Source organism: Anser anser, assembly GCF_964211835.1.
Source record: "Anser anser genome assembly, chromosome: 36".
NCBI classification, from domain to species: Eukaryota; Metazoa; Chordata; class Aves; order Anseriformes; family Anatidae; genus Anser; species Anser anser.
In genome coordinates this window covers 32786-57573 of record NC_139757.1, presented here as the reverse complement: position 1 = coordinate 57573, position 24788 = coordinate 32786, and the positions used below count along the sequence as shown (strand labels likewise).

General features: G+C 69.6%; 6 protein-coding genes across 6 annotated transcripts in view; 4 read left to right on the top strand and 2 right to left on the bottom strand.

The window, feature by feature from the left end:
• Positions 1–29: 29 nt before the first annotated feature.
• Positions 30–1555, bottom strand: THAP8 (THAP domain containing 8). The gene is made up of 2 exons (XM_083815219.1): positions 1404–1555; positions 30–312 (listed from the first exon to the last, which is right to left on the bottom strand). The coding sequence occupies exons 1-2, from the start codon at positions 1484–1486 to the stop codon at positions 48–50; spliced, it is 348 nt and encodes a 115-aa protein (XP_083671345.1). The 5' UTR covers positions 1487–1555; the 3' UTR covers positions 30–47.
• Positions 1556–1780: 225 nt separating this feature from the next.
• WDR62 (WD repeat domain 62) lies at positions 1781–14354 on the top strand (the record flags this gene model as incomplete). Its single annotated transcript, XM_083815209.1, has 29 exons — positions 1781–2179; positions 2834–2925; positions 3034–3096; positions 4079–4136; positions 4468–4638; positions 4794–4928; positions 5323–5505; positions 5641–5801; positions 6273–6447; positions 6526–6663; positions 7158–7333; positions 7532–7623; positions 7912–8037; positions 8387–8454; positions 8651–8772; positions 8927–9002; positions 9209–9320; positions 9688–9751; positions 10007–10126; positions 10276–10394; positions 10657–10709; positions 10910–11116; positions 11249–11400; positions 11976–12094; positions 12239–12388; positions 12467–12593; positions 12673–12784; positions 13140–13327; positions 13954–14354. Coding segments are annotated over 28 exons (3744 nt in total), but the record flags the coding sequence as incomplete, so codon positions are not given.
• Positions 14355–15649: 1295 nt separating this feature from the next.
• POLR2I (RNA polymerase II subunit I) lies at positions 15650–18187 on the bottom strand. Its single transcript, XM_083815216.1, has 6 exons — positions 18055–18187; positions 17690–17744; positions 17496–17569; positions 16491–16565; positions 15921–15972; positions 15650–15826 (listed from the first exon to the last, which is right to left on the bottom strand). Exons 1-6 carry the CDS (start codon positions 18111–18113, stop codon positions 15764–15766), a joined length of 378 nt encoding a protein of 125 aa, XP_083671342.1. The 5' UTR covers positions 18114–18187; the 3' UTR covers positions 15650–15763.
• Positions 18188–19411: 1224 nt separating this feature from the next.
• TBCB (tubulin folding cofactor B) lies at positions 19412–22267 on the top strand (the record flags this gene model as incomplete). The annotated part of the gene is made up of 6 exons (XM_083815206.1): positions 19412–19549; positions 20438–20585; positions 21384–21479; positions 21627–21818; positions 21909–21981; positions 22065–22267. 6 exons carry the CDS (start codon positions 19412–19414, stop codon positions 22177–22179), a joined length of 762 nt encoding a protein of 253 aa, XP_083671332.1. The 3' UTR covers positions 22180–22267.
• A 218-nt stretch (positions 22268–22485) lies between these two features.
• SDHAF1 (succinate dehydrogenase complex assembly factor 1) lies at positions 22486–23252 on the top strand (the record flags this gene model as incomplete). The annotated part of the gene is made up of 2 exons (XM_083815205.1): positions 22486–22552; positions 22648–23252. Coding segments are annotated over 2 exons (672 nt in total), but the record flags the coding sequence as incomplete, so codon positions are not given.
• Positions 23253–23266: 14 nt separating this feature from the next.
• TMEM160 (transmembrane protein 160) overlaps positions 23267–24788 on the top strand; it is a gene marked incomplete at its 5' end in the record, with an annotated part of 5674 nt that continues 4152 nt past the window's right edge. Inside the window, 2 exon segments of the mRNA XM_083815217.1 lie at positions 23267–23456; positions 24121–24213. Coding sequence (XP_083671343.1) covers positions 23267–23456; positions 24121–24213 — 283 coding nt within the window.

The following is a 24788-nucleotide window of genomic DNA, read 5'->3' as shown; positions in this document are numbered from 1 at the left end:
GACTCCCCGAGCCGCTCCCAGGACCCCCCGAATGCTTCTGCGCCCTCCTAGACCCGTCTGCGGGTCCTTCTGGAGGCTTCCGGAGCCGTCAGGAGTCCTGAGGGCAGCGAGGGGCTCACCGGGGGGGCGCCGGGGCCGGGGAAGATGGTGGGGACGGCGTCGGGCCGCAGGTAGCGCACGCCCCAGCGGTACTCGAAGCAGGAGGGCTCGAAGTGGTCGCTGCAGAGGTGCTGGTGCCGCGTGGGCACCCAGTGCTCCTGCCGCATCTGCGCCAGCCATCGCCGCAGCCGGGCCGCGTCCTGCAGCGGGAACCTGCGGGGGGGGGGTAAAGGAGTCAAAAGGGGGGGGGGGTCTGGGGGGGTGGGGGTGACGGGGGGTTGGGGAATCTGGGGTGAAAAGGGGTTTGGGGGGGAATCTGGGGGTGAAAAGGGGGTCGGGGGGGAATCTGGGGGTGACAGGGGGTGGGGGGAATCTGAGGGTGACAGGGGTGGGGGGGGAATCTGGGGGGTGAAAAGGGGTTTGGGGGGGGAATCTGGGGGTGAAAAGGGGGTCGGGGGGATCTGGGGGTGACAGGGGGTGGGGGGGGAATCTGAGGGTGACAGGGGGTGGGGGGGGAATCTGGGGGGTGAAAAGGGGTTTGGGGGGGGAATCTGGGGGTGAAAAGGGGGTCGGGGGAGAATCTGGGGGTGAAAAGGGGTCGGGGGGAATCTGGGGGTGACAGGGGGTGGGGGGGAATCTGGGGGGTGAAAAGGGGTTTTGGGGGGAATCTGGGGGTGAAAAGGGGGTTGGGGGGAGGAACCCGGGGATGACAGGGGGACCCTAGGGGCAGGGTGATGGGGACCCTGGGGGGGGGTCTGGGGGTGATGGGGGATCCCAAGGGGGGGGGCTGGGGGCGACAGGGGACCCGGGGGGAGGCTGGGGGTGACAAGGACCCCAAGAGCGGGCTGTCGGGGGTAATAGGGGACCCAGGAGAGGAATCTGGGGGTGCTAGCGTACCCCGGGGGGCGGGGCTGGGGGTAACAGGGGACCCGGGGGGGGGGACTGGGGCTGACGGAGAGCCCGGGGGGGGGTCTGGGGGCCTGGGGGTAACAGGGGACCGGGGGGGGGGCGCTGGGGGCCCCAGGGGGGGAGTCTGGGGGTAACAGGGGACCCGGGGGGGGGCTGTCGGGGGCGACGGGGACCCCGGGGGGGGGGTCTGGGGGTGACGGGGACCTCGGGGAGGCTGAGGAGGGGACCCGGGGGGGGGGGGGGGTGGTTCCGAGGCACCAAGGGAGCAAGGAGCGGGCCCAGAGCCTGCAGCCCGGCCCCCCGGAGCCCCCCAGAAGTCCCCCCGGAACCCCCAGGAGCCCCCCGGAACCCCCAAAGCCCCCCCAGGAGCCCCCCCGGAGCCCCCCGGTACCAACTTGTAGAAGCTGAGGCGGCGGCCGGGGCCCCGGGCCTGCCCCGCCGCGTTGGAGCAGTTCGGGGCCCGGCACGACTTGGGCATGGCCGCGCCGCCTCCCCGCGGCCTTGCGTCAGCACGCACGGCGGGCGGCGCATGCGCAACGGGGCCGCCGGCGGTGCCGTCGCCCTAGCAACGGTCGCCCCGCGGGTGGGCGCATGCGCGGCGAGGGCGAGCCGTCGCCATGGCAACGGCGGGGCCTAGCCGCGGGGCCGAGCCTGGGGGGGGGCGGCGTGAGGGAAAGGTGGGGACCCAAAGCTGTGGGGGGAGAAGGGGGGGGCGTGGGGGGCCTCGGAGCCGCCCTCAGCGCCCCGGGGCCGTTTCCGACGCCGTTCATAACCGCCCTCGGTTGGGGTTGGGGAAAACGGCCGCAAGCTCGCGGCGGCGGCGGGATTTGAACCCGCGGCCCGCGAGGTGCGGAGGGAGGAAGTTGGGGGGCGGGTCTACGCGCGGGCCGCCCGGCGATTGGCGGAGCGCGGCGCTGAGTGGCAGGAGCCCGGGGGGCGGTGCCCCCGCCCGGCGGCGCCGCGCTGCTATTGGTCGGGGCGGGGGGAGGCGGGCGGTGAGCGGCGTGGCGGTGGCCAATGGGGTGGCGAGGCCGGCTTTCCGCGCGCGGTTCGGAGCGGGACCGAAGGCGGCGGGGGGGGCCCGGAGCCATGGCGGCGGCGGCGGCCGGGGGGCTACGGCGGGGAGGGGCCGCCGCCCTTCGTCCTGAGGCGGTCCTGGCGGCAGGAGGCGGTGGGGGGGGCTGGGGGGTGTCCCCATAACGGGGGGGGGGCTGGGGGGGGCAGGAATTTGGGGGGGGGGGGCTGGGGGAGGGGGTAGGATTTGGGGGGGGGGGGAGCTTGGGGGGGCGGTCTCCAGGGAGTGGGGTAGGGCTTGGGGGGGGGCAGGAATTGGGGGGGGTCTCTAGGGAGCAGGGTAGGGCTTGGGGGGGGGGGCAGAGGTTGGGGAGGGGGCAGGAATTGGGGGGGGGGTCTCCAGGGAGCGGGGTAGGGCTTGAGGGGGGGCAGGAATTGGGGATTGGGGGGGGGCAGAGGTTGGGGAGGGGGCAAGAATTACGGGGGGGAGATTGGGGGGAGGGCAGGAATTGGGGGGGGTTCTCCAGGGAGCGGGGTAGGGCTTGGGGGGGGGCAGAGGTTGGGGAGGGGCTGGATTTGGGGGGGGTCTCCATGGAAGGGGGGCAGAGCTTGAGGGGGGGGCAGAGCTTGGGGAGAGGGCAGGAATTGGGGGGGGGGCATGGAGGGGGCAAGATTTGAGGGGGGGGCAGTGGTTGGGGATCCCTATGGGGGGTCGCAGAGCATCCAGCAGGGGTGTCCCTCGGGGTGCCCCCCCCGGGGAATGGGGGTGCCCCCCCGGGGATGGGGGTGCCACCGGGTGCTCCCCCCGCAGGTGACACTGCAGAAGGTGCTGGGGGTCACGGCGCAGAGCGGCAGCGGCCTGGCCTGGGACCCGACCTCGGGGCAGCTCGCCTACCCGGCCGGGTGAGCCTCGTTAGTGCAATTAGCGGAGCCTTAAAATCCGGGGCAGAAAAGCCCCTGCCCCCCCCTGCGAGCCGCCCCCCCCGCGAGCCGCCCCCCCTCTCGTCGCAGGTGCGTGGTCGTCCTCGTGAATCCCCGCACCAACACCCAGAGGCACATCCTGAACGCCTCCAGGTACTGCGCGGCCCCACAAACCCTCGACGTCCCCCCCAAAACTTTCCCTTCCCCTCGACGTCCCCCCGAAGCTCCCCTTTCCCCTCGGCGTCCCCCCAAAACCTTCCCCTGACATCCCCCCGAAGTTTCCCCTCGACGTCCCCCCAAAGCTCTCGTTTCCCCTTGACATCCCCCCGAAACTTCCCCTCGACGCCCCCCCGAAACTTCCCCTCGACGTCCCCCCAAAGCTCCTCAAACCCTCGATGTCCCCCCAAAGCTCCCCTTTCCCCTGACATCCCCCCAAAGCTTTCCCGACGTCCCCCTGAAGCTCCCCTTCCCCTCGGCGTCCCCCCAAAGCTCCCCTTCCCCTCGGCATCCCCCCAAAGCTTTCCTTCCCCTCAACGTCCCCCCAAAATTTCCCCTTGACATCCCCCCAAAGCTCCCCTTTCCCCTGACATCCCCCCAAAGCTTTCCCTTGACGTCCCCCCGAAACTTTCCCGACATCCCCCCAAAGCTTCCCTTCAGTGCCCCCCCAAAGCTCGCTTTTCTCTTAACGTCCCCCCAAAGCTCTCCTTCCCCTCGACGTCCCCCCGAAACTTCCCCTCGACGTCCCCCCAAAGCTCTCCTTCCCCTCGACGTCCCCCCGAAACTTCCCCTCGACGTCCCCCCAAAGCTTTCCTTTCCCTCCATGTCCCCCCAAAATTTCCCTTTGACTTCCCCCCACAGCTCTCTTTCCCCTCAATGTCCCCGAAGCTCCCCTTCCTCTCGATGTCCCCCCAAAGCTTTCCTTAGATGTCCCCCAAAGCTCCCCAAACCCTCGACGTCCCCCCGAAGCTTTTCTTCCCCTCGACGTCCCCCCAAAACTTTCCCTCGATGTCTCCCCAAAGCTCTTCCTCCCCTCGACATCCCCCCAAAGCTTCCCCCTGACATCCCCCCGAAGCCCCCCTTTCCCCCGACGTCCCCCCAGCCGGTCGTTACTGACGAAGCCCCGAACCTTTCCCAGGAAAACCGTGAGCGCGTTGGCCTTCTCCCCCGACGGGAAGCTCGTCGTCACCGGAGAGGTGCGGCCGCCGGGCCCCTACAGCCCGCTCCTGCGTCCCCAGCACCCGCAAACCCTCCTTGTCGGCGGGGGTTCTCCCTCCCGCGTTTCCCTTTTTGACCCTTTTTCCGCCCGATTTCGCCTTTTTCCGCCCAATTTCGCCTTTTTCCACCCGATTTCAATCTCCCCCTGTGATTTCCACCCCGCGGCCCCGCTCCGTTCCCCTCCCACTGAGTGCAGCACCGGGGCGCGGTGGTGGGAAGCAAGGGGGGGCGGGGGCCGTTTTGGGGGCCGTTTTGGGGGGGGCAGCCCCCAGCCACGCTGCCCCCCCCCCCCATGTTTTCCCTCCACAGAACGGGCACCGCCCGGCCGTCCGGGTCTGGGACGCGGAGGAGCGGGCGCAGGTCTCGGCGCTGCACGGCCACAAGCACGGCGTTGCCTGCGTGGCCTTCGTGCCCGCCGCCGAGTACCTGGTGTCGGTGGGCCACCGCCACGACAGGGTCGTCAACGTCTGGGACTGGAAGGTGGGGCCGAGCCGCCTCGAAATTCCCCCGAAACGGCGCCGGGGGTGGGGCGAGGCGGCCTTTTCCCCCGGCTGCTGGCTCTTTGGGGTTTTCTTTGGGGGATACGGGGGGGGAACGGTGGTCCCGCTGACAGCCCCGTGGTCTTCCCGGAGCAGAAGGGTTCCCTGGTGGCGTCCAACAAGGTGTCGTGCAGAGTCACGGCCGTGTCCTTCTCCGAGGAGGGTTACTTCGTCACCGTGGGGCAGCGCCACGTCAAGTTCTGGTTCCTGGACTCCGCCAGGGAGCTGAAGGTGAGGGTGGGGGCCCCCTCTTCTGACGCCTTCCCAGGGGTGCTGGAGGCGGGGGGAGCTGAAACGGGTCTGGGCGCGGGTTAAACAACTCCGTCTTCATCGGGGAGCGTGGGGAAGGGGCACGACTTCAGCTTTCTGAGCCGAAAGAGGGCGGATTTCGGGTAGGCTGGGCCTGAGGAGCCGTGGCTGCCCCCCCCCCCGCCCAGGGCTGCTCTGCCCTGGCTGCTGCAGACCCCAGACCTCGAAGCCCCGTCTGGTTTCAGCGGCGCGCGGGGCTCCAGCGAGCCCCCCCCGGGAGCCTCTTTGCAAAGGGGGGGGGGGGGGGCATCTCGGTTAATTGCGTCTCGGTTAATTGCTTGTCCGTTATCGTGTGGCGCCGCCGCTCTGCCCGCAGACCAAGGAGACGGTGCCGCTGGTGGGGCGCTCGGGGCTGCTGGGGGAGCTCCACAACAACGTCTTCTGCGGCGTGGCCTGCGGCCGGGGCCAGGCGCTGGGCAGCACCTTCTGCGTCTCCCACTCGGGGCTGCTGTGCCACTTCAACGAGAGGCGGGTGCTGGAGAAGTGGATCGTCCTGAAGGTGGGGGCCCGGGGGGTGCTCCGGACGTGGCGGGGGAAGCCCCCGTATGGATGCAGCTTAAAAAAAATGAATAATAATTAAAAAAACGCTGCTGGGACTTCCCGGTGAGGCCCCGCCGCGTGCCTTTCGCCCCAGGTGTCGCTCGCGACCTGCGTCTGCGTCAGCGAGGAGCTGGTGTTCTGCGGCTGCGACAACGGCACCGTGAGGATCTTCCAGGCTCGCGATCTGCGCTACCTGAGCGACCTCCCCAAGCCTCACCCCCTGGGCGTGGATGTCACCCAGGCGCCCCAGCCCAGGTACCGCACGCCTCCGAGGCGCCCCGAGCCTCCGAAACACCCCGAGCCTCCGAAACACCCCGCGCGGCTTCGGCCGACGGTGTTCGGAGCTGACCGCTCTCGTCGTCGGTCCGAGAGCCCGTTCCGAGGGAGGCGTGAGCTCAGACGGGTTTGCAAGCAGCACCGTAATGGCTCTGCCTCGTTACTCCCGTGTCATTAATGCTTCCTGGAAGACGGTGAGGGCAGGAGGTCGTTAGCTGCGGCGTCAGCCGTGCACGAGGCAGGGCTGAGAGCTTCGTTTCCCCTTTCGGAGCTCGCACGCTTCAGGATATCGCTGTGATCTGGTGTAGAAATTAATCCGCCCCCGGCCGAGCGTTTAAAGGGCTCGAGCGGCCGCGGGGGGCACGGCGGCCCCGAAAACGCCGCCCGGGCTGCACCCCTGGGGTGCCGTTAGCCACGGGGGACCCCCACGACCCGCTCCCCCTCCCGCAGGCGCCCGGACGCGCTCTATCCCGACACCATCGCGCTGGCCTACGACGCCGCCCGGCGCTGGCTGTCCTGCGTCTACAGGGACCACAGCGTCTACGTGTGGGACGTGGGGGACCTGCGGGCGGTGGGGAAGGTGTGGTCCGAGCTCTTCCACAGCTCCTTCGTCTGGAGCGTCGAGGTGAGGGCCGACGGGCCGGGCGCGGCGCGGCGCATTTCCTCGCGGCCCCTTCCCGCCTGACGCGCGGCCGCGGCGCAGGTGTACCCCGAGTTCAAGGAGCAGCCGTCCTGCCTGCCCCCCGGCTCCTTCCTGACGTGCTCCTCGGACAACACCGTCCGCGTCTGGACCTTGGGAAGCGGCCCCGAGCGCCCCTGCCGGGGCAACGCCTACAGCACGGTGAGACCGGGGCTGCCCTCGCCCCCTTCCCACGCGCCTTTCCAGCCCCGAAAGCCACGGCTGCAGCCGGTGGAGCCGGCCCTCTCGCTTCCCCTTCGGTTTTGCCCCTGCTCCCGTTCTCGCCTGTAGAGGACGAGGTCCCTCGAGAGCCTGGGAGGGTTGGGATCCCCTCTGGCTTCTCGCAGCTCCGGGTACGGAGCCTGGGCGAGAGAGGGGCTGCGATTTTTGGTAGATCCTGGTGATCGCAGCAAGCCTCGAGAACGCTTTCTGTTCCCTCGTGCCCTGTGTTTCCATCTGAGCTAGCACGGGGTCGTTAAAGGGACGCGTGGCGCTTGTCAAATCCCAGTGACCGCTGAGCAGGAAGCGCGGGAAACTAAAGCGGGGTCGTAGGAAGCAACTGGGAGGTGCGGGTGGGCTCCTCGCTTCCCAACGAGCGCTGCGCCCCCCTGCCCAGGGCACCCCGGCCTCACCGCCCCCCCTCCTTCCTCTCCAAGACCCTGCTGAACGTCATCTACGTGGACAACAACACGCAGCACCTCCAGGACTCCTCCAGCGTGATCGACAAAGGCGAGGGCGCGGGCCACCTCGACGCCAAGTCCGGCGTGCGGGTGATGCAGGTCAGCCCCGACGGGGAGCATCTGGCCTCGGGGGACCGAGCGGGGAACCTCAGGCAAGTGTCCCCGTGCGCGGCGGTGGCCGCGCGGCCCCGGCGTGCGGGCTCCGCTGCCCCTCACCGCTTGTTGTAGATGTTCACCTCCTTTTTTTTTGTGTTCCTCGAGCGCCTCCGAGCCTCTCGGGCACCAGCAGGTGTTCCTGCGTCGTTTCCCTGGACGTTCAGGGCCGAGCTGACGGCGCGCTTCCCTCGCAGGATCCACGAGCTGCGGTCCCTGCAGGAGGTGGCCAAAGTGGAAGCTCACGATTCGGAAGTTCTCTGCCTGGAGTACTCCAAGCCGGAGACGGGTGAGGCCACGTCCTGGCCGCGCCGCGCCTGGCTCCGCTCCCGCTCGAGGGGAGCTCTGCTTTCTCTGCTTTTCTGACCGGCAGAGAGGCGGAAAGCTGCTCGCTGAAACGAGCTGGGGCGTCCTGAGAGGGCGGCCGTGCAGGGAAGGCTGCCTCCTCTCTCAGGCCAGGGAGGTGGAGATGAGCCCTGGGGCCGCGGGCTTTGTGTGGCGGGTTAAAAGCTGCCTTAGCTCTGCAGGAAACCTTCCCGGTGCGATGTTTGTTCCTCCCGTCTTCCGTCACCCCCAGGAGTAGCGCTGCTGGCTTCGGCGAGCAGAGACAGGCTGATCCACGTCCTGAACGTCGACAAAGGCTACAAGCTGGAGCAAACCCTGGACGATCACTCCTCTGCGATAACGGCGGTCAAGTTTGCGGGTAGGTGGCCGAGCTGCTCCTCCGTGCCCATCGCGCTTCCGTTCGCCGTGTTCGCCGCCTCCCTCGAAGTCAGAGCTCCTCTCCCGGGAGTTTTGTGCCCGTATTCCGCCGTCGATGTTAGAAGGGGTCACCTGGAGCCCCTCTGTAGGAAAAGAGAGCGAGCAGCGAGAGTCAGCCCCGTCCCTCCGAGGGGAGCCTTAGCTGGGGCTCCCATCCTTGAGTTGCGCCTGGTTCCTAAAAAAAAAAGTTGGTTTTTATCTGTTGTTCCCGCAAATGGGACTGCCGCGGTGGGGTCCGGACGTCCCCTAATGTCAGCACCGTCTCTCACCCCTGCGTTCTCTTCGCGTAGGCAGCGGAGAGGTTCAGCTGATCAGCTGCGGCGCTGATAAAAGCATTTATTTCCGCGCTGCTCACAAGGTAGGCTGTCGGGTGCCTGAGGGGGGGTCCGCCCTCACTCTGCAAAACAGCATCAAAGCGTCCCCCCTCCGCTCAGGCCCTTGTGCTGCGAGCAGCGCAGGAAAGGAGCTGCCGAAAGCCAGCCGCTTCGGCTGTGAGCGGGGAGGGGGGGGTGAGAAGGCAGCGCAACCCTCCTCTTGTCCCCGTCTCCCCGCAGCGCCCCGACGGCTTCAGCTTCGTCAGGACGCACCACGTCGCCGAGAAAACCACCCTGTACGACATGGACATCGACATCACGCAGAAGTACGTTGCCGTCGCCTGCCAGGACAGGAACGTCAGGTGAGGGCACCCTGCCCCGGGCCGAACCTCGCAGCCCCAGCCCCTTTCCTCGCCCACCCGCCTCGGGGTCGCCCCTTTCCCTGCCGGCCGCGGCGCCGCGGGGGCGATTCTCGTCTGCCGGGGCCGTGAGCCCCGTAACCTGCCCCGCTCGCAGGGTGTACGGCACGGCCAGCGGGAAGCAGAGGTGCTGCTACAAGGGCTCGCAGGCCGACGAGGGTTCCCTGCTGAAGGTAAGGCCTGGGACGCTTCACCCCGGGCGTTGCCATCCGTCGGACGCTGGGGCGAACGCGGCGCTCGCTGCCCCGCGGAACTGCCCTCGCTGCACCCCGGGAGCCGCCCCCCCTGGGGCAGGCAGCTGCCTGTGGGCAGTCTGCGGCCCCAAAGGGCTTGGGGGCACGCGGAGGGGTTCTGGGATCCCCTTGCCCTTTTTCCCCAGGTGCAGCTGGATCCCTCGGGCACCTTCCTGGCCACGAGCTGCTCCGATAAGAGCATCTCCATCATCGACTTCCGCTCGGGAGAGTGCGTCGCCAAGATGTTCGGACACTCAGGTTTGTTTCCGGGCGCTGGCGCGTCGAAAATCTGGAAGTTTGCGTCCGGTTAGAAGAATTTTGGGGAAAATCTCTGGGAATCCCCGGCAGCGCCGCCCTCGGAGCGGTGCCCGCTTGCAGCAAAACACGGAGCGCGTTTGCAGACGTAGCAAAAGGGCACGTTAGGAAATCGCAGTCGTCCAAACCTGCAATTAAGGAGGCTTAACGAGCGGTGTGGGGTTGGTTTGGCCCAGCGGAGTGCCTGCAGCAGGCTGGGCTCCAAAACGTAAGCCTGGCGGCTTGTGAATCCCGGTGGCTGCGATGGCAAGGGGGGGTGGGGGGTCACGTTCCCGGCAAGAAACCTGCAGCCTTCGGTTCTCTGTCGCAGATATCGTCACGGGGATGCGATTCACCTACGACTGCAAGCATCTCATCACCGTCTCAGGAGACAGGTACCGGAGCGCCCGAAAAGCCGCCGTGCTCGATGCTACGGGGGGGCTACGGAGCCGCGGGGGGGATTTCTGTGCTTTATTGCGCCGCGTGCCTCGCAAGAATCGCCTTTAGAGAGCTGGGGGTAGGGCGCATAAGGCAGGCGGGGGCCGCGCTGGGTGAATTAATCGAATTAAGGGCGTTAAGGTAAAGCCCCCTGTGCCCAAAATCCGGGGGAAACCTGCCCCCCACCCCTCCTGCCGGCCTTTCTGCCCCAGCTGCGTGTTCGTTTGGCACCTGGGCCCCGAGATCACCAGCAGCATGAAGCAGCACCTGCTGGAGCTCAACCAGCTGCAGCCCCAGAGGGGGAAGGAGCCAGCGTTCCCCAGGCACCTCAGGTACGGTTCCGGGGGAAAAAGGCGCGTTTTCCAGCTTCGGGGGTGGCTCCAGCCCCTTCACCCCGACCTCCCGCCCGGTTCTGCCCCGCAAACGCCGTCGGGCCGGGCTGGAGGCTGGGCGCGGCGGCTCCACGGCCCCTCTCCAGCAGGCGGGACGCATCCGGGGGCGTCCCCGGCGGCGGAGGGGGACCCTCCGACGAGGAGCCCGATTCGGAGCAGGACGAGGCCGCGTCCACGCAGACCCCGTCCAGGGAGGACCTGGAGCCGCGTGAGTTCCGGGCCAGCGTCCACAAAGGTTTTCTCTGTCCCCCCACGCTGCGTGGGGGGCTCTTTTTTCTTTTTTTCTCTTTTTCCGCTCTTTTTCTCACCGTGAGGCTCTGCTGCTGCCCGGGGAGGGCGAGGGGACGCGGCCGGGCGGGCGGAAATGCAGACCAAACGCTTCCAGATCCTGCCTGGGGGCTGCTTTTACCCTTTCCCTCCCCGCTTTCTGCGACGAGGGCTGCAAACAAAAGCCGTCTCTCCTCCCCCAGCCCCCGTGTGCATCCTGACCAACGGCAAGCTGCCCATGTGGGCCAAGAGGCTGGTAAGTCGGGCAGCGGCGCCCGCGGGAGGGTTCAAAGTGATTTCAATTTAATTAAGCCCCCCCCTTTTTGCCCCTCCGTTCGACCCCTCGCCTCCCCGCGGCGTCGTAGGGGGCGAGGCGTCCTCGCACCCAGCGCGGGCACCTCCGCTCGGGGCAAACCGTGTGTGTCCCCCCCCCCCATCCCAACCTTCCCCTCGCAGCTGGGGGAGGCGGACGGCTCCGACGGCGTGGCCGCCAGCCCCCGCGGCAGCTACCGGCCGCAGGGCAGGTGGGCAGAGTGCGCCGAGCACGGCCCCATCAAGACCCTGCCGGAGGCGGACCTGACGTGCTTCACCCCCGCCAAGAGCAGCGACCTCGAAGGCGAGGCCGAGCTGGAGCCCAGGAACCTGGAGGAGCTGCTGCTGGAGGTCGGGGGGGACACCCCGAGGTCCCACCGGGGTCACCGTCGCGTCCCCGAGCCGCTGGCGGGCGGGAGAACCGAGCGGGGCTCAGCTCCCCGCGGGGCTCAGCTCCTCGCCCTCCGTCTCCCCCTCCGGCAGGCGGACACCTACCCCGGCAGCGCCGTTGAGGGCTCCAAAAGCTCGGAGCTGTTCCCGGACGATGAAACCGAGCGGGAGCTGGACTTGCCCGACACGACGGGGCCCAGCCTGGACGAGCCCTGCTCCGAGCACGGCACGCCGGAGGCCAGCAGGTTCCTTCTGCCCCGCGGGGAGAGGGGCAAGGGGCCTCCCCTCCTTGCTGGGGAGGATTTCTTCCTCTGGGCAGCGGCGAAAACGGCCGCGGGTGGGAGCGGCCTCGGTGCAGCTCTCTGCCACCCAGCTTGGATTGTGTTACCCCCAAAAACCTCCTCAAACGTCACCAGCAGGCGCCGATTTCGTTTAACGTTTCCCTTGGGGCTGCCTCGGCTGGCCAAAACCCGCGGGTGCTTTTATTTTTCTTTTAGGATTGGTTTTGAGCCGCCCCTTTTGAAGCGCAAAGCTGCAGGGCTGCACTCGGCTTCGTGTCACCGCCCCGAGCCCCGTCTCGCCTCTCTCCCCAGCACGTCCTTTCCTTCACACCCGATCCCCGGGGCCAGATCCTTTGGCGATCCCCGGAGGCTGCCGAGGGGGCGGGATTGGAGGGGGGGGGTTCCTTTGCAGGGAACCTGCTCCGAGAGGGGAAGCTCGGAGGGCACCACTTCACCTCAGCCCCTCCGCGCGCGCTTCGGGACGCGCCGTAGGCTCGGTGGCGGCGGCCGTTTGCAACCCGCTCGCTTTCCCCCCAAAGGTCCCGCGTGAAGGCGCTGCCGCTGCGGCCCCCGTTCCTGCAGGAGCTGCCCCAGGAGAACGCCTCGGCCCGCCCCGTGCCCGGTTTGCCGAGGCCGGGGGGCTGCCGCGAGCCGGGAGGTAAAGGCTTCGCCGAGAAACGACCCCGTGAAACGCTTGGCAGCGCCTTGAGGGAGCTGGGGCTTTTCCTCCGGCGCCGCCGTGGGGCTTTTTGGGGGGCTCCCGTTAACGTCCCTCGTCCCTCGCGGGGGCTTTTGCCCGCAGCCGCCGACGACTCGGCGGGCTCCGACGACGGGGACGCGGCGGGGCAGGCGGAGGAGGGCCCGGCGCCGAGCGGCTCCCTGCCGCAGACCCCCGAGCAGGAGAAGTTCCTCAAGCAGCACTTCGAGACCCTGGCGGACGCCCACGCCGCAGGTAGCGGGGACGGGACGGGGGACGGGGGAACGGGGGGCTGACGGAGGGGGGCTGACGCTCCCCGGCCCGGCGCCGCAGAGAAGTTCGACGGCTCCTTGAAGGATCTGAAGCCGCCCGGGCGCGGGGAGGAGGAAAAATCCCTGCTCTTGAACCTGCGCCTGAGCATTTCCAGCCGCTTCCTCTCGCGCTGCCAAAAAAGCGGCAGGTGGGTGCTGGCTGCCGAGGGTGGGGGGCGCCCCGGGGGAGCGTTTCCCCCCGTCCCGACCCCTTCCGTCGCCCCGCAGGCTGGCGGCCGCCGTCCTCCCGAGGGTGCAGCCCCCCCAGCAGAGCCCGGCCGCCGGCCCCGAGCCCGGCGGGGACGAGGTGGAAGCGGCCGCGGAGCTCCGGGAAGCGGAGGCGAGTCGGGGGCTGCTGCGGGAGGGGGAGCCCGGGGGGCCATGGGGTGGGGGAGGGAGGAAGGGGGGGAAGGGAAAGGGAAAAGAAGGGGGGGGAGAAGAAGGGGGGGGAAGGGAAAGGGAAAAGAAGGGGGGGGAAGGGAAAAGGGGGGGGGGGAAGTTCCCTGGGGGGGTGCTGGGGTCACCGAGCCGGGCAGGGATTTTTTTCCCTCCTGGGGAAGGTGCCAAAAAAATAAATAAAAAAAAAAAAAAAAAAAAGCTGTTTTCCAGCTGCTGCCCCCCAACCCCGGGTGCTTTTTCGGGGGCAGGACGGGGCCGCGAAACCGTGCGCGGCCTCGACGTTTCGCCATTTCCAGAACCTTCCGGCCGAGAAACCTCCGGAACCGGGCCAAAACGCCGGCGCCGACGAAGCCGCGGGTGAGCGAGGGGCAGGGACGTCCCCCCCCCGCCCCGCAGGACCCCCCCGCCGCCCCTGGGCGCCTTCAGCACCGCCCTGCAGCTGCTGCGCGCCCGCTTCCAGGAGCTGCTGACGCTCTACGACCAGGTCGGTGCCACCCCCGCCCCCCCCAAACCTCCCCCCAACCCCCCCCAAACCCTCCCCAAACCTCCCCAAAATCTCCAACCCCCCCAAATCCTCCCCAACCCTCCCCAAACTCCCCCAAACCTCCCCAAACTCCCCCAAATCCTCCCCAACCCCCCCCAACACCCCCCCAAACCTCCCCAAAACCTCCCAAAACCTCCCCAAATCCCCCCCAAACCCCCACAAATCTCCCCAAACCCCCCCCAAACCTCCCCAACCCCCCCCAAATCCTCCCCAAATCCCCCCAAACCTCCCCAAATCCCCGCAAACCTCCCAAACCCCCCCAAACCCCCCCCAAACCTCCCCAAATCCCCCCAAACCTCCCCAAAACCCCCCCAAATCCCCCCAAACCTCCCCAAAACCCCCCCAAATCCCCCCCCCAACCCCCCCATCGGCCTCAATATCTCAGCTTGGGGGGGCGCTGCCTTGGTCCTCCCTCCCTGGAGGGACCCACCGCTCGCGTCCCCCTCTCCTTTCACCGATTCTAAGACTTTAGCCCCCAAAAAAGGCCTCTTTTGGGGCCGGTGGAGCCGTGTAACCCCCCCCCCGGCACCCATGGGTGACGAGGGGGGGTGGGCCGTGTCCCGCAGGTGACGCTGGAGGAGGAGGAGGAGGCGGCGGCGCGGGCGCGGGCCTCGCTGGCCGCCACCTGGGGCTGGGCGGCGGCGGAGCTGCGCTCCCGGGGGGTCCGCGGCACCGAGCCCCCCGGCCGCGACCCCGAGACCCTCGCCCTCCTCCGAGCCTACTCCGAGGCCCTCCTGGAGATGGTCGGGAAGCGGCTGCAGGGCGGCAGCGCCCCCTGACCCCCCCCCCCCAGCCTCGCTGCTTCACTTTGGGGGGTTTTCGGGGGTTTTTTTAAGGCACTTTGTTCTCTTTTAAGCTCCTTGGATGTTTTTTGGGGTTTTAGCTCCCCGAGCCACCTCCGGGGCTGTGGCTGCCGGTTTTTTTTTTTCCAGGTTCCTCGCCAATAAACGTTTTTGTTCCAAAACCGTGGGATTTGGGGTCGGTGGGTTTGACCCTAAAAGGTGGCGCTGAGGCGTTTGGGCTTTGGGGGGCCGCAGGCTCCAGGATGGGGGGGGCCTCCAGGTGGGGCTGGGGGCTCTGCTGGCACCGTGAGGCTCCCTGGGGCGATTTGGGGTACCGGGGGGGGATTTGGGGTATGGGGGGGCAATTTGGGGCACGTTAGGGCTCCTCTGGTGCCCGGAGAGCGACCCGGAGCCCCAAAAGGCAGCCTGGAGGTACGGGGGGGGGGGCGCCCCATGGGGCGCGAGGGCTGCAATTTGGGATCGGGAACGGGAATTTGGAGCTCCGGGGATGCCGCTGGGAGCCAAACCCGGAGCCCGGGGGGGGGGGGGGGGACGATGTGGGACGCTGGGGGGGGGGCGTTTGGGGCGCCCGGGGGATGAGGGGGGAGCCCTGGGGCTGCGCTTCGGGGCCCGGCGGGATCAATCGGGGGGCAGCGGGGCTGCTTTTTGGGGCCCAGTGCATGGGATTTGGGGCCAAAAGTGTGGATTTGGGGCCCAGGGGGGGAAATTTGGGGCCAAGAGTGTGGATTTGGGGCCAAGAGTGTGGGATTTGGGGCCCAGGGCGGGGAATTTGGGGCCCAGCGTGTGGATTTGGGGCAAGAGTGTGGGATTTGGGGCCCAGGGCAGGGAATTTGGGGCCCAGCGTGGGGGATTTGGGGCCAAGAGTGTGGATTTGGGGCCCAGGGTGGGGAATTTGGGGCCAAGAGTGTGGATTTGGGGCCCAGGGCAGGGAATTTGGGGCCAAGAGTGTGGATTCGGGGCCCAGCGCAGGGGATTTAGGGCCAAGAGTGTGGGATTTGGGGCCCAGGGCGGGGAATTTGGGGCCAAGAGTGTGGATTTGGGGCCCAGCGCAGGGGATTTAGGGCCAAGAGTGTGGGATTTGGGGCCCAGGGCGGGGAATTTGGGGCCAAGAGTGTGGATTCGGGGCCCAGCGTATGGATTTGGGGCCAAGAGTGTGGGATTTGGGGCCCAGAGTGTGGATTTGGGGCCCAGCGCAGGGGATTTAGGGCCAAGAGTGTGGGATTTGGGGCCAAGAGTGTGGGATTTGGGGCCCAGGGCGGGGAATTTGGGGCCAAAAGTGTGGATTTGGGGCCCAGCGCGGGGGACTTGGGGTCCCACAGTTGGCTGCAACGTTCCGGCCTCACCGCCCCCACGCCCACCCCGAAGCCTCCCCTGCACCCCTGGGTGCCTGGGTGCTCCCCCCCCCCCCCCCCCCGCCAGGAGCCGCCCCCGCTACCCCGCAGCCCCACAAACGGCCCGGTGCCCAAAACAAGCGTTTTTTGTACCAAAAAAGAGACCCAAAAACGTTCTCCTAACAGGCACAGAGGGGAAAGGGGAACCGCAGGGCGACGGCGTCGGGGGGGGGACGTCGGCGTCACTCGGTCCAGCGGTGGCCGCAGTGCGGGGCCGTGCAGACGTAGTACAGCCTCATGGCGTCCTGTGGGGGGGGGGACGGAAAGGGGGGGTCACGGGGTGGGGGGGACACCCCTGGGGACACAGGGACCCCCCCCGGGGGGGGGCTGCGGCCTCACCTCGGCTCTGGCGCTGTGGGACTGGAAGAAAACGGCCTCCTTGTGCCCACACCTGGGGGGGGGGAGAGGGGACGGGGGTGACACCGGCGGGGGGGGGGGGGGGACGCGGAGACCCCTGGGGACATGGGGGGAGCCCCGGGGGGGAGGGGGTGGGTTCAGGAGCCCCCCCCCCGGGAGGGAACGGGGCTACGGGGGGGATCTGGGGACGCAGCAGGGCCCTGGGGGCCACCACCACGTCCCTCGCACCGAGGTCAGAGCTGGTGGCTGGGGGGGGGTCCCTGTGTCCCCCGGGGGGGGTCCCAGGGGTGTCCCATGGGGGTCCCTGTGTCCCTGGGGGGGGTCCCTGTGTCCCCGGGAGGGGTCCGAGGGGGGTTCTTGAGTCCGGGGGGGGTCCCCGTGTCCCTGTGCCTCTAGGGGGGGGTTCTGTGTCCCCAAGGGGGTCCCCGGGGGGGTCCTGAGTCTCTAGGGGGGGAAGTTCCCATGTCCCCATGGGGGTCCCCGTGGCCCCGGGGGGGGGGGGTTCCTCTGACCCCGGGGGGGGTCCCAGGGGGGTCCCCGTGCCCCCCTCACTTCTGGCAGGGGTGGTCCTCGGTGCGCGGCAGCGTCGGGTCCTGGGAGACGTCGGCGATGATCTGCGTCAGCTCGCTGGGGGGGAGCCAGGCTGTTAATTACCCCTCTAATTACTCCTCTTAATTACCCCCAGGCTATGGGCAGCCCCCCTTACCTCGTTAACTGCCCCCCCCCCTTGTTTCTCAGTACCTAAAGTTCACTCCTCACTCACTCATTAACTTGCTCTCATTACTAATTACCTACAAGCCACCCCCCCGGTTATTAATCACCCCAATTAATTGCTCTCCACCCCCCTTCCCTTACAGCCCCCCCCTTACTACCCCCTAATTACCCCCCAACCCCTCCCTCGTTAATTACCCCAACTCCTTTCTTAATTACCCCCGGGTTACCTCCCCCCCCGCCCCGGGGCCATTTTTAATCGCTTTTCCCACATCCCCCAGCCCCCGCTGCCCCCCCCCCCCCCCGGGGAACCGGGGGAGAATCGGGGGGGTCCCGGGGGGATCGAGGGTCCTGGGGGGGTCCCGGGGGGGTCCCGTGGGGGGGGGGGGGGTGGTGGTGTCCCAGGGGTCCGGTGCTGTCCCGGGGGGGGGGTTCCGGGGTCCCGGTGCCGTCCTGGGGTCATCCCGGGGTGGGGGGGGGGTCCTGGTGCTGTCCCGGAGGGGGGGGTCCCAGGGTCCTGGTCCTGGGCTCCCGGTGCTGTCCCGGGGGGGGGCAGGTCCCGGTCCAGGAGTCCCGGTGCTGTCCCGGGGGGGGGGGGGGGGTATGGAGGGGGGGGTCCCGGGGTCCTGGTCCCAGGCTCCCGGTGCTATCCCGGGGGGGGTTCCCGGCTCCCGGTGCTGTCCTGGGGGGTTGGGGGTCCCAGGGGGAAGGGTCCCAGGGTCCCGGTGCTGTTCCGGGGGGGGGGGAGTCCCGGGGGGGTGGTCCCGGGGTCCTGGTTCCAGGCTCCTGGTGTCGTCCGGGGGGGGGGGGGGTCCCGGTGCTGTCCCGGGGGGGGCCCCCACTCACTCCACTTCGTGCGTGATCTTGTTGACGTAGATGCAGCTGTTGTCGGCCTCCTGCTGGTAGTCACAATTCCGGCACTGGGTGGGGGGGGGGACACGGAAAAACGGAAATTTAAAGGGGGGGGGGCACGGCCCGGGGAGCCCCGGGGGGGGGGAAAGGTCCCGTCCCCGGGGTGCGGTGGGGGGGGGAGGGCTCACGGCGTAGAGCAGGATGCGGTTCTCCTTGTCCTCCTTGGGGTACAGCATGTTGTTGCTGGGGGGCACGGGAATTAATCAGCGGGGGGGGGCACCGGAATTAATTAACGGGGGAGGGGGGGGAGGGCAGGGGGAGGGCACCGGGATTAACGGGGGGGGGGGGGCTGGGGCCCGGCCCGGTAACGGCCTGAGGCGAGGCCTAGGCCTAGGCCCAGGCCCGGGTGCCCGGTGAGGCCTCGGGTCCCGGCCCCCGGCCCCCGGCCCCGGCCCCGGTCCCGGTCCCGGTCCCGGTCCCGGTCCCGGTCCCGGTCCCGGTCCCGGTCCCGGTCCCGGTCCCGGTCCCGGTCCCGGCCCCCCCCCGCCCTCACCACTCCTGGCAGAAGCGGATCCCGACGAACCCCGGCTCGTAGCCGCCCTCAGCCTCCATGGCGGCCCCGCGCCTGCGCGCTGCGGCCCCGCGACGGCGGCCCCGAGGGGCCAAAAAGCGGCGGGACGCGGCCGGGGGGGGGGTTAACCCCTTCGTGCCCGCGCGCTGCTCCGCGCGCCCTCGTCTGCGGCTCACGCGTCGCTCTTCTGCGCCCCTGTACCTCGCCCTGGTACCCCGGGGCTTTTCTCTGTTGCACCCCACGCGTTGCTCTGCTGCACGCCCTGCAGTGCTCCGTTACAGGGCTGTGCGTGGCTCTGCAGCACCCTGTGCGTTGCTCTCCTGCACCCCGTGCATTGCTCTGCTGCACCCAATGCATTGCTCTGCTGCACCCCGTGCATTGCTCTGCTGCACCCAGTGCATTGCTCTGCTGCACTCTGAGTGTTGCTTTGTTACAGTCCCGCACACTGCTCTCCTGCACCCCGTGCATTGCTCTGCTGCACCCAATGCGTTGCTCTGCTGCACCCCGTGCATTGCTCTGTTACAGCCCCGCACACTGCTCTGCTGCACCCCATGCGTTGCTCTGTAACGCCCTGTGCAATGTCCTGCTACAGCCCCACACAGCGCTCCACAGCACCGTGTGCATTGCTTTGCTGAACCCAACGCATTGCTCTCCTGCACCCCCGTGCGTTGCTCCGTAGCACCCCATGCAGCGCTCTCTTTCAGCCCTCTCATTGCTCTGTTGCACGCCATGCATTGCTCCATTACAGCCTTGTGCATTGTTGTCCTGCACCCCGTGCATTGTTCAGCTGCACCCCGTGCATTGCTCTGCAGCACCCCGTGTGTTGCTCTGCAGCACCCCGTGCATTGTTCTCCCGCACCCCATGCACTGCTCTCCTGCACGGTGTGCATTGCTCAGCTGCACCCCGTGCATTGCTCTGCAGCACCCAATGCACTGCTCTGCAGCACCCCATGCACTGCTCTCCTGCACCCCATGCACTGCTTTGCTGCACCCCGTGCATTGCTCAGCTGCACCCCGTGCACTGCTCTGCAGCACCCAATGCATTGCTCTCCTGCACCCCATGCACTGCTTTGCTGCACCCCATGCATTGCTCTGCAGCACCCCATGCATTGCTCTGCAGCACCCCGTGCATTGCTCCCTGCTGCACCCCGCCCCGCCCTTCCCGCGCCCCGCCCGGCCCCGCCCTCCCCCTCCCTCCCCATTGGCCGACCCCCGAGCTCCCCTCTCCCATTGGCCGCCCCCCGTCCCGGTGGGCGGGCCGTGGCTCGGGATTGGCGGAGCGGCGCGGGGGGCGGGCGGAAGCTTCCAGAAGCGGCGGCGGCTGCGGCGGGGCCGCACCATGACGGCGGCGGGGCCGGGCCCGGGCCCGGGGCCCGGTGCTGGGCCCGGGGCGGTGTCGCTGGCGGTGAGCAGCAGCCTGAACGCCTTCCGGGCACACAAGCGCTACGGCACCGGGCTCACCATCGCCGAGTTCAAGGTACCGGCGCCGGGACCAGGCCTCAGCGGCCCCTCACGGGGCCCGGCCCAGGGTCCGTGACGGGACCGTGGGGTCCGTGACGGGAACGGGTCCGTGACGGGACCGTGGGTCCGTGACGGGACCGGGTCCGTGACGGGAACGGGTCCGTGACGGGAGCGCTGCCCCAAATCCGGCCCCCGCCCCCATCCCGGTCCCCAGTGCCGGTCCCCGGTGACCGATCGCCGGTGCCCGGTCCCCATTCCCCGTGCCGGTCACCCGGTGCCGGTCACCCGGTGCCGGTCCCCGGTGCCGGTCCCCAGTCCCCAATCCCGGTGCCGATTCCCTGTTCCCGGTGGCCGCTTCCCGGTCCCTGGTGCCGGTTCCCGGTCCCGGTCCCCGATGCCGCTTCCCGGTCCCCGATCCCGGTCCCCGGTGGCCAGTTTCCGGTGCCGGTCCCCGTGCCGGGTTCCGGTCCCGGTGTCGATTCCCGATGCCGCTTTCCGGTCCCCATTCCCGATCCTGGTCCCCGGTGGCCAATTCCCGGTGCCAGTTCCTGGTCCCCATTCCCTGTGCCGCTTCCCGGTGCCGATCCCCGGTCCCCGTGCCGGTTCCTGTTCCCGGTCCCTGGTGGCCAGTTGCTGGTCCCCATTCCCGGTGCCGGGTCCGGTGCTGCTTCCCGGTCCCGGTGCCACGTCCCGGTGCCGGTTCCCGGTCCCCATTCCCGGTCCCGTTTCCCGGTGCCAGTCCCCAGTGGCCAATTCCTGGTGCCGGTCCCTGGTCCCCCTTCCCAGTGCGGCTTCCCAGTGCCGATCCCCAGTGCCGGTTCCCGGTGCCGATCCCCGGTCCCCGTACCGGTTCCCGGTGCCGGTTCCCGGTGCCGGTCCCCGCAGCGCCTTTGTCCCCCCGCAGTGCAAGCTGGAGCTGGTGGTGGGCAGCCCGGCGTCGTGCATGGAGCTGGAGCTGTACGGCCCCGCCGAGGAGCTGCTGGGGCGCCTGGACTGCGACGAGGCCCTGCTGGGCTCCTACCCGGTGGCCGACGGCTGCCGAGTGCACGTGGGTCCCCTCTTCGCAGCTCCCCGCTTTCCCCCCTTTTTCGCCCCAAAATCGGGCCCTGAAGCGCTGCCGCCCCCTTTCGCCACCCCAACCCCCTTTTTCCCCCTTTCTCACCCCAAAATCGGGCTCTGAAGTGCTGCTGCCCCCTTTCCCACCCCAAAATCGGGCTCTGAATCGTTGCTGCCCTCTTTCCCCACCCCAACCCCCCTTTCCCCCATTTCTCACCCCAAAACCGGGCTCCAAAGTGGTGCTGCCCCCTTTCCCCCCCCAACCCCCTTTTTCCCCCTCTCACCCCAAAATCAGGCTCTGAATCATTGCCACTCCCTTCTCCCCCCCCCCAAAACCCCTTTTCCCTCTTTTCTCACCCCAAAATCGGGCTCTGAATCATTGCCGCTCCCTTCTCCCCCCCAAAACCCCTTTTCCCTCTTTTCTCACCCCAAAATCAGGCTCTAAAGCGCTGCTGTCCCCTTTCCCCACCCCAACCCCGTTTTTCCCCCTTTCTCACCCCAAAACCGGGCTCTGAATCACTGCTGCCCTTTCCCCACCCCAACCCCCTTTTTCCTCCTTTTTCGCCCCAAAATCAGGCTCTGAAGCACTGCCGCCCCCATTCCCCACTCCAAACCCCTTTTGCCTCTTTTCTCACCCCAAAACCGGGCTCTGAATCGTTGCCGCCCCCTTTCCCCCCCAAAACCCCTTTCCCCCCAACCTTCCCCCAAAACGCGACTCCCGTAACGTCACCCTCCCCCCCAACCCCCCCCCCGCCCCCCCCCGCGGCGGGACCCCGCGCTAACGGGCCCCGCAGGTGATCGACCGCAGCGGGCGCGCATCGGCGAGTACGAGGACGTGTCGCAGGTGCCCAAGTACGAGATGCCCGAGAGCGACTACGACAAGCGGCCAGGTGATGGCGGCGGGACCCCCGGCTGGGCGGGTGGGGGACGGGGACGCCCCCTGCCCCCTCCTTCTCCTCCCGGCGCCCCGGGGGGGCGCTCCGTCCCCGTTCCCGTCCCCCGGGGGGGGTTTGCCACGTCCCCGCTGTCCCCCGCAGAGTCCCTGCGCGCCTTCCTGAAGCAGCGGCAGTGGGGCCGCTACGACGAGGCGGCGGCGCGGCGCCAGGCGGCCGAGCAGGAGCAGCGGCGGGCGCAGGAGGCGGCGCTGGCGGCCGCGCTCCCCGTGGGGGCCCGCTGCCAGGTGCGGGTGCCGGGGCAGCCCTGCCGCCGGGGCACCGTCATGTACGTGGGTACGTCCCCGCCGCGTCCCCGTCCCGTCCCCGTTGTGCCCCCCCTCCTTTTTCTGACCCCCCCCCCCCCCATTTCTCTTCCCCCCCCAGGCCTCACTGACTTCAAGCCCGGCCACTGGGTGGGCGTCCGCTACGACGAGCCCCTGGGCAAGCACGACGGCAGGTGAGCCCCCCCCCCGGTGCCCCCCCAGCACCCATGGGTGCTGCCGGGCCCCCCCCGAGCTCCGTTTGCCCCCCCCCCCCAAGCGTCGGCGGCCGCCGGTACTTCGAGTGCCCGCCCAAGTACGGCGCCTTCGTCAAGCCGCAGAGCGTCACCGCCGGCGACTTCCCCGAGGAGGACGACGGCCTGGACGAGCTGTGAGGGGGCGGCGCGGGGACTTTTCGCCCGTTTTCACCGTTTTTGTCCCTTTTTTCCTTTTTTTTTTTTTTTTAATATAATTATTGTTGTTATTGAGGAACGCTGCCCCCTGCCCCCGTGGGCTCCGCCTCCCCCCGCCCCCCCAGCGCTGCTTTGACCCCCCCCCCAAAGTGCCCCAAAAGCGGCCCCGGCAGCGGGGGGTGGGGGGGTGCCGCCCCCAGCCCCGAATCCCCCCGATTTTCACCCATTTTCCCTGCCCGGTCCCACGGAGGGGGCGGGGCTTAGCGCTGACCACGCCTCTCTGCTCCCGCGGCCAATGGCGGCGCGCGGGGGGCGGAGCCGGAAGTGACGGCGGCGCCGGAAGCGGGGCGCAGCGGTGAGTGGCAGCGCGGCGGCACCGGGGGCTCCCCCCCCCCCGCGGTCCCCCCCCTTACCCCGCTCACCGCCTCCCCCCGGTTCCTTCCCCCGCAGAGCCCGGCCCCGATCGCTCCCCGGATGTCGGCAGCGGGCGGGGGTTGCGGCGGGAGGCGCTGAGCCTCTACCGGCAGCTGCTGCGCGCCGCCGGCGGCAAACCGGGCTTCGCGGCGCGGATCCGGGAGGAGTTCCGGCGGGGGGCGGCGCTGCCCCCCGGGACCGGCTCCGCGCCGAGTTCCTGCTCCGCCGCGGCCGCCGCCAGCTGCAGCAGCTCCGGGCCCCCAGCACCGCCCGCATGGGCGTCTTCGGGGCCCCCCCCGGGGGCGGGGCCGCTCCCGGTACGAGTGTTGGGCCGGACCCGGTTCCGCTTCGCCTCCCGGTCCCGGTTCCGCTCCCGGTGCGGCTCCCGGCCCCTCCCGCCGCCAATAAAGCCCCCCCGGGGGCCGTACCCCCGCGTCCGGTGCCGTTTATTGAAGGTTTCGGTGCGGGGGGGGAGGGGGGAGAGGCGGCTCCGGGCCACCGGGCGGGGCCTCCCGGCGTGCCCCGCGCGCGCGGCCGATGGGCGCGGCCCGTTCCCGGGGCGGGGCGGCGCTGACGGACGCGCGGCTCCGCCAACGGGCGCGGGCGCCCCGCGGGACCGGCGGCGGCGGCGGAGGCGGTGACGGAGGCGGCGGCCATGGGCTGGTGGTGGTGGGGCGGCGCGGGGCGGGCGGCGGCGGCGGCGCTGCGGAGGCTGCGGGGGGCGGCGCGGGGGGCGCAGGGGAGGCCCCGGTACAGCCCCGGCCGCCCTCCGCCCCCCCCTCCCCCCGCCGCCACCGAGCTGGAGCGGGCGGACGCGTGGCTGCTGCGGAAGGCGCTGGAGGGCGGTGAGGGGCGGGGCTAAAGGGGGGGTGGGCGGGGCTAAAGGGGGTGGGCGGGGCTAAAGGGGGGTGGGCGGGGCTAGGGGAGGTGGGCGGGGCCGCCGAGGGGCGGGGCTGTGGGGAGGGGGCGCGGGGAGAGCACAGGGGGCCCTGCGAGGGGGCGGGGCTAAGGGGGGGCGGGGCTACGGGAGGGGGCGGGGCGGGGGAGGGGCTACGGGAGGTGGGAGGGGCTAAGGGGAGGGGGCGGGGCTAAGGGGAGGGGGCTGGGGAGAGCGCAGGGGGCGCTGCGGGGGGCGGGGCCAAGGGAGGTGGGCGGGGCTACACAAAGTGGGCGGGGCTAAGGGAGAGGCGGGGCCGTGGGGGGAGAGCGCAGGGGGTGCTGCGGGGGCGGGGCTAATGGAGGTGGGCGGGGCTAAGGGAGGTGGGCGGGGCTAAGGGAGGTGGGCGGGGCTACAATGGTGGGTGGAGCTAAGGGAGGTGGGCGGGGCTAAGGGAGGTGGGCGGGGCTAAGGGAGGGGGAGGTCAGGAGGGGGAAGAGCACAGGGGGCGCTGCGGGGGGCGTGGCTCGGAGGGGGCGTGGCTTGTTTGGGGGCGTGGTCAGGGGGAGGGGCGTGGCTCAGGGGTGATGGGGACCCCACCCCGCCCCCCCCCCCCCCCCCCCCCCCCCCAGGTCTCCTGTCCTGGTTCCGCAACGGGCTCCTGGCCACCGGCATCGGCGTCATCTCCTACGTGCAGAGCGACACCGGGCGCGACGCCGCCTACGGTGGGTGCGGGGGGGGGGGGGGGCGCCGAGACCCCCCCAGGGACCCACCCCCAGGGACAGCGCCCCCGGGAGCCCCCCGGGGGTCACCCCCCAAAGGACCCCCCCAAGGGCCACCGCCTCCTAAAGGCCACCTGCCTCCAGGGGCCACCACCCCCTGGGGTATCCCCCCCCCCCCCCCAGGGGTCACCGCCCTAAAGGCTCCCCCAGGGATTTCGCCCCAAAAAGGGTCACCCCCCCCCCCCAAGGGTCACCACCCCCCTCCAGGGGTCACCCCCTAAAGGCCACCCCCCCCCCCTTGGGACATTCCCCGGGGGTCACCCCCCTAAAGGCCCCACCCCCCCCATGGCCAATCCCCCTCACAGCATCACCCCACCCCCAAACCCCCCAAACCTCCCCAAAACCCCCCAAATCTCACCCAAACCCCCCAAACCTCCCCCAAATCCCTCAAATCTCCCCCCAACCCTTCCCCCAAACCCCCCAAACCTCCCCAAAACCCCCCAAATCTCACCCAAACCCCCCAAACCTCCCCAAATCCCCCAAACCTCCCCCAAATCCCCCAAATCTCCCCCCAAACC

What these genes read in the sequence shown, in the direction of transcription:
- POLR2I (XM_083815216.1), bottom strand. Translation starts at nt 18,113, where the DNA reads ATGGAGGCTGAGGGCGGCTACGAGCCGGGGTTCGTCGGGATCCGCTTC. An exon ending in AAGATCACGCACGAAGTGGA is followed by an intron (nt 16,566 to 17,495) that starts GTGAGTGGGGGC and finishes GCTCCCCCCCAG; the next exon opens with CGAGCTGACGCAGATCATCG. An exon ending in CCCACAGCGCCAGAGCCGAG is followed by an intron (nt 15,827 to 15,920) that starts GTGAGGCCGCAG and finishes CCCCCCCCACAG; the next exon opens with GACGCCATGAGGCTGTACTA.
- THAP8 (XM_083815219.1), bottom strand. Translation starts at nt 1,486, where the DNA reads ATGCCCAAGTCGTGCCGGGCCCCGAACTGCTCCAACGCGGCGGGGCAG. An exon ending in CGCCGCCTCAGCTTCTACAA is followed by an intron (nt 313 to 1,403) that starts GTTGGTACCGGG and finishes CCCCCCCCGCAG; the next exon opens with GTTCCCGCTGCAGGACGCGG.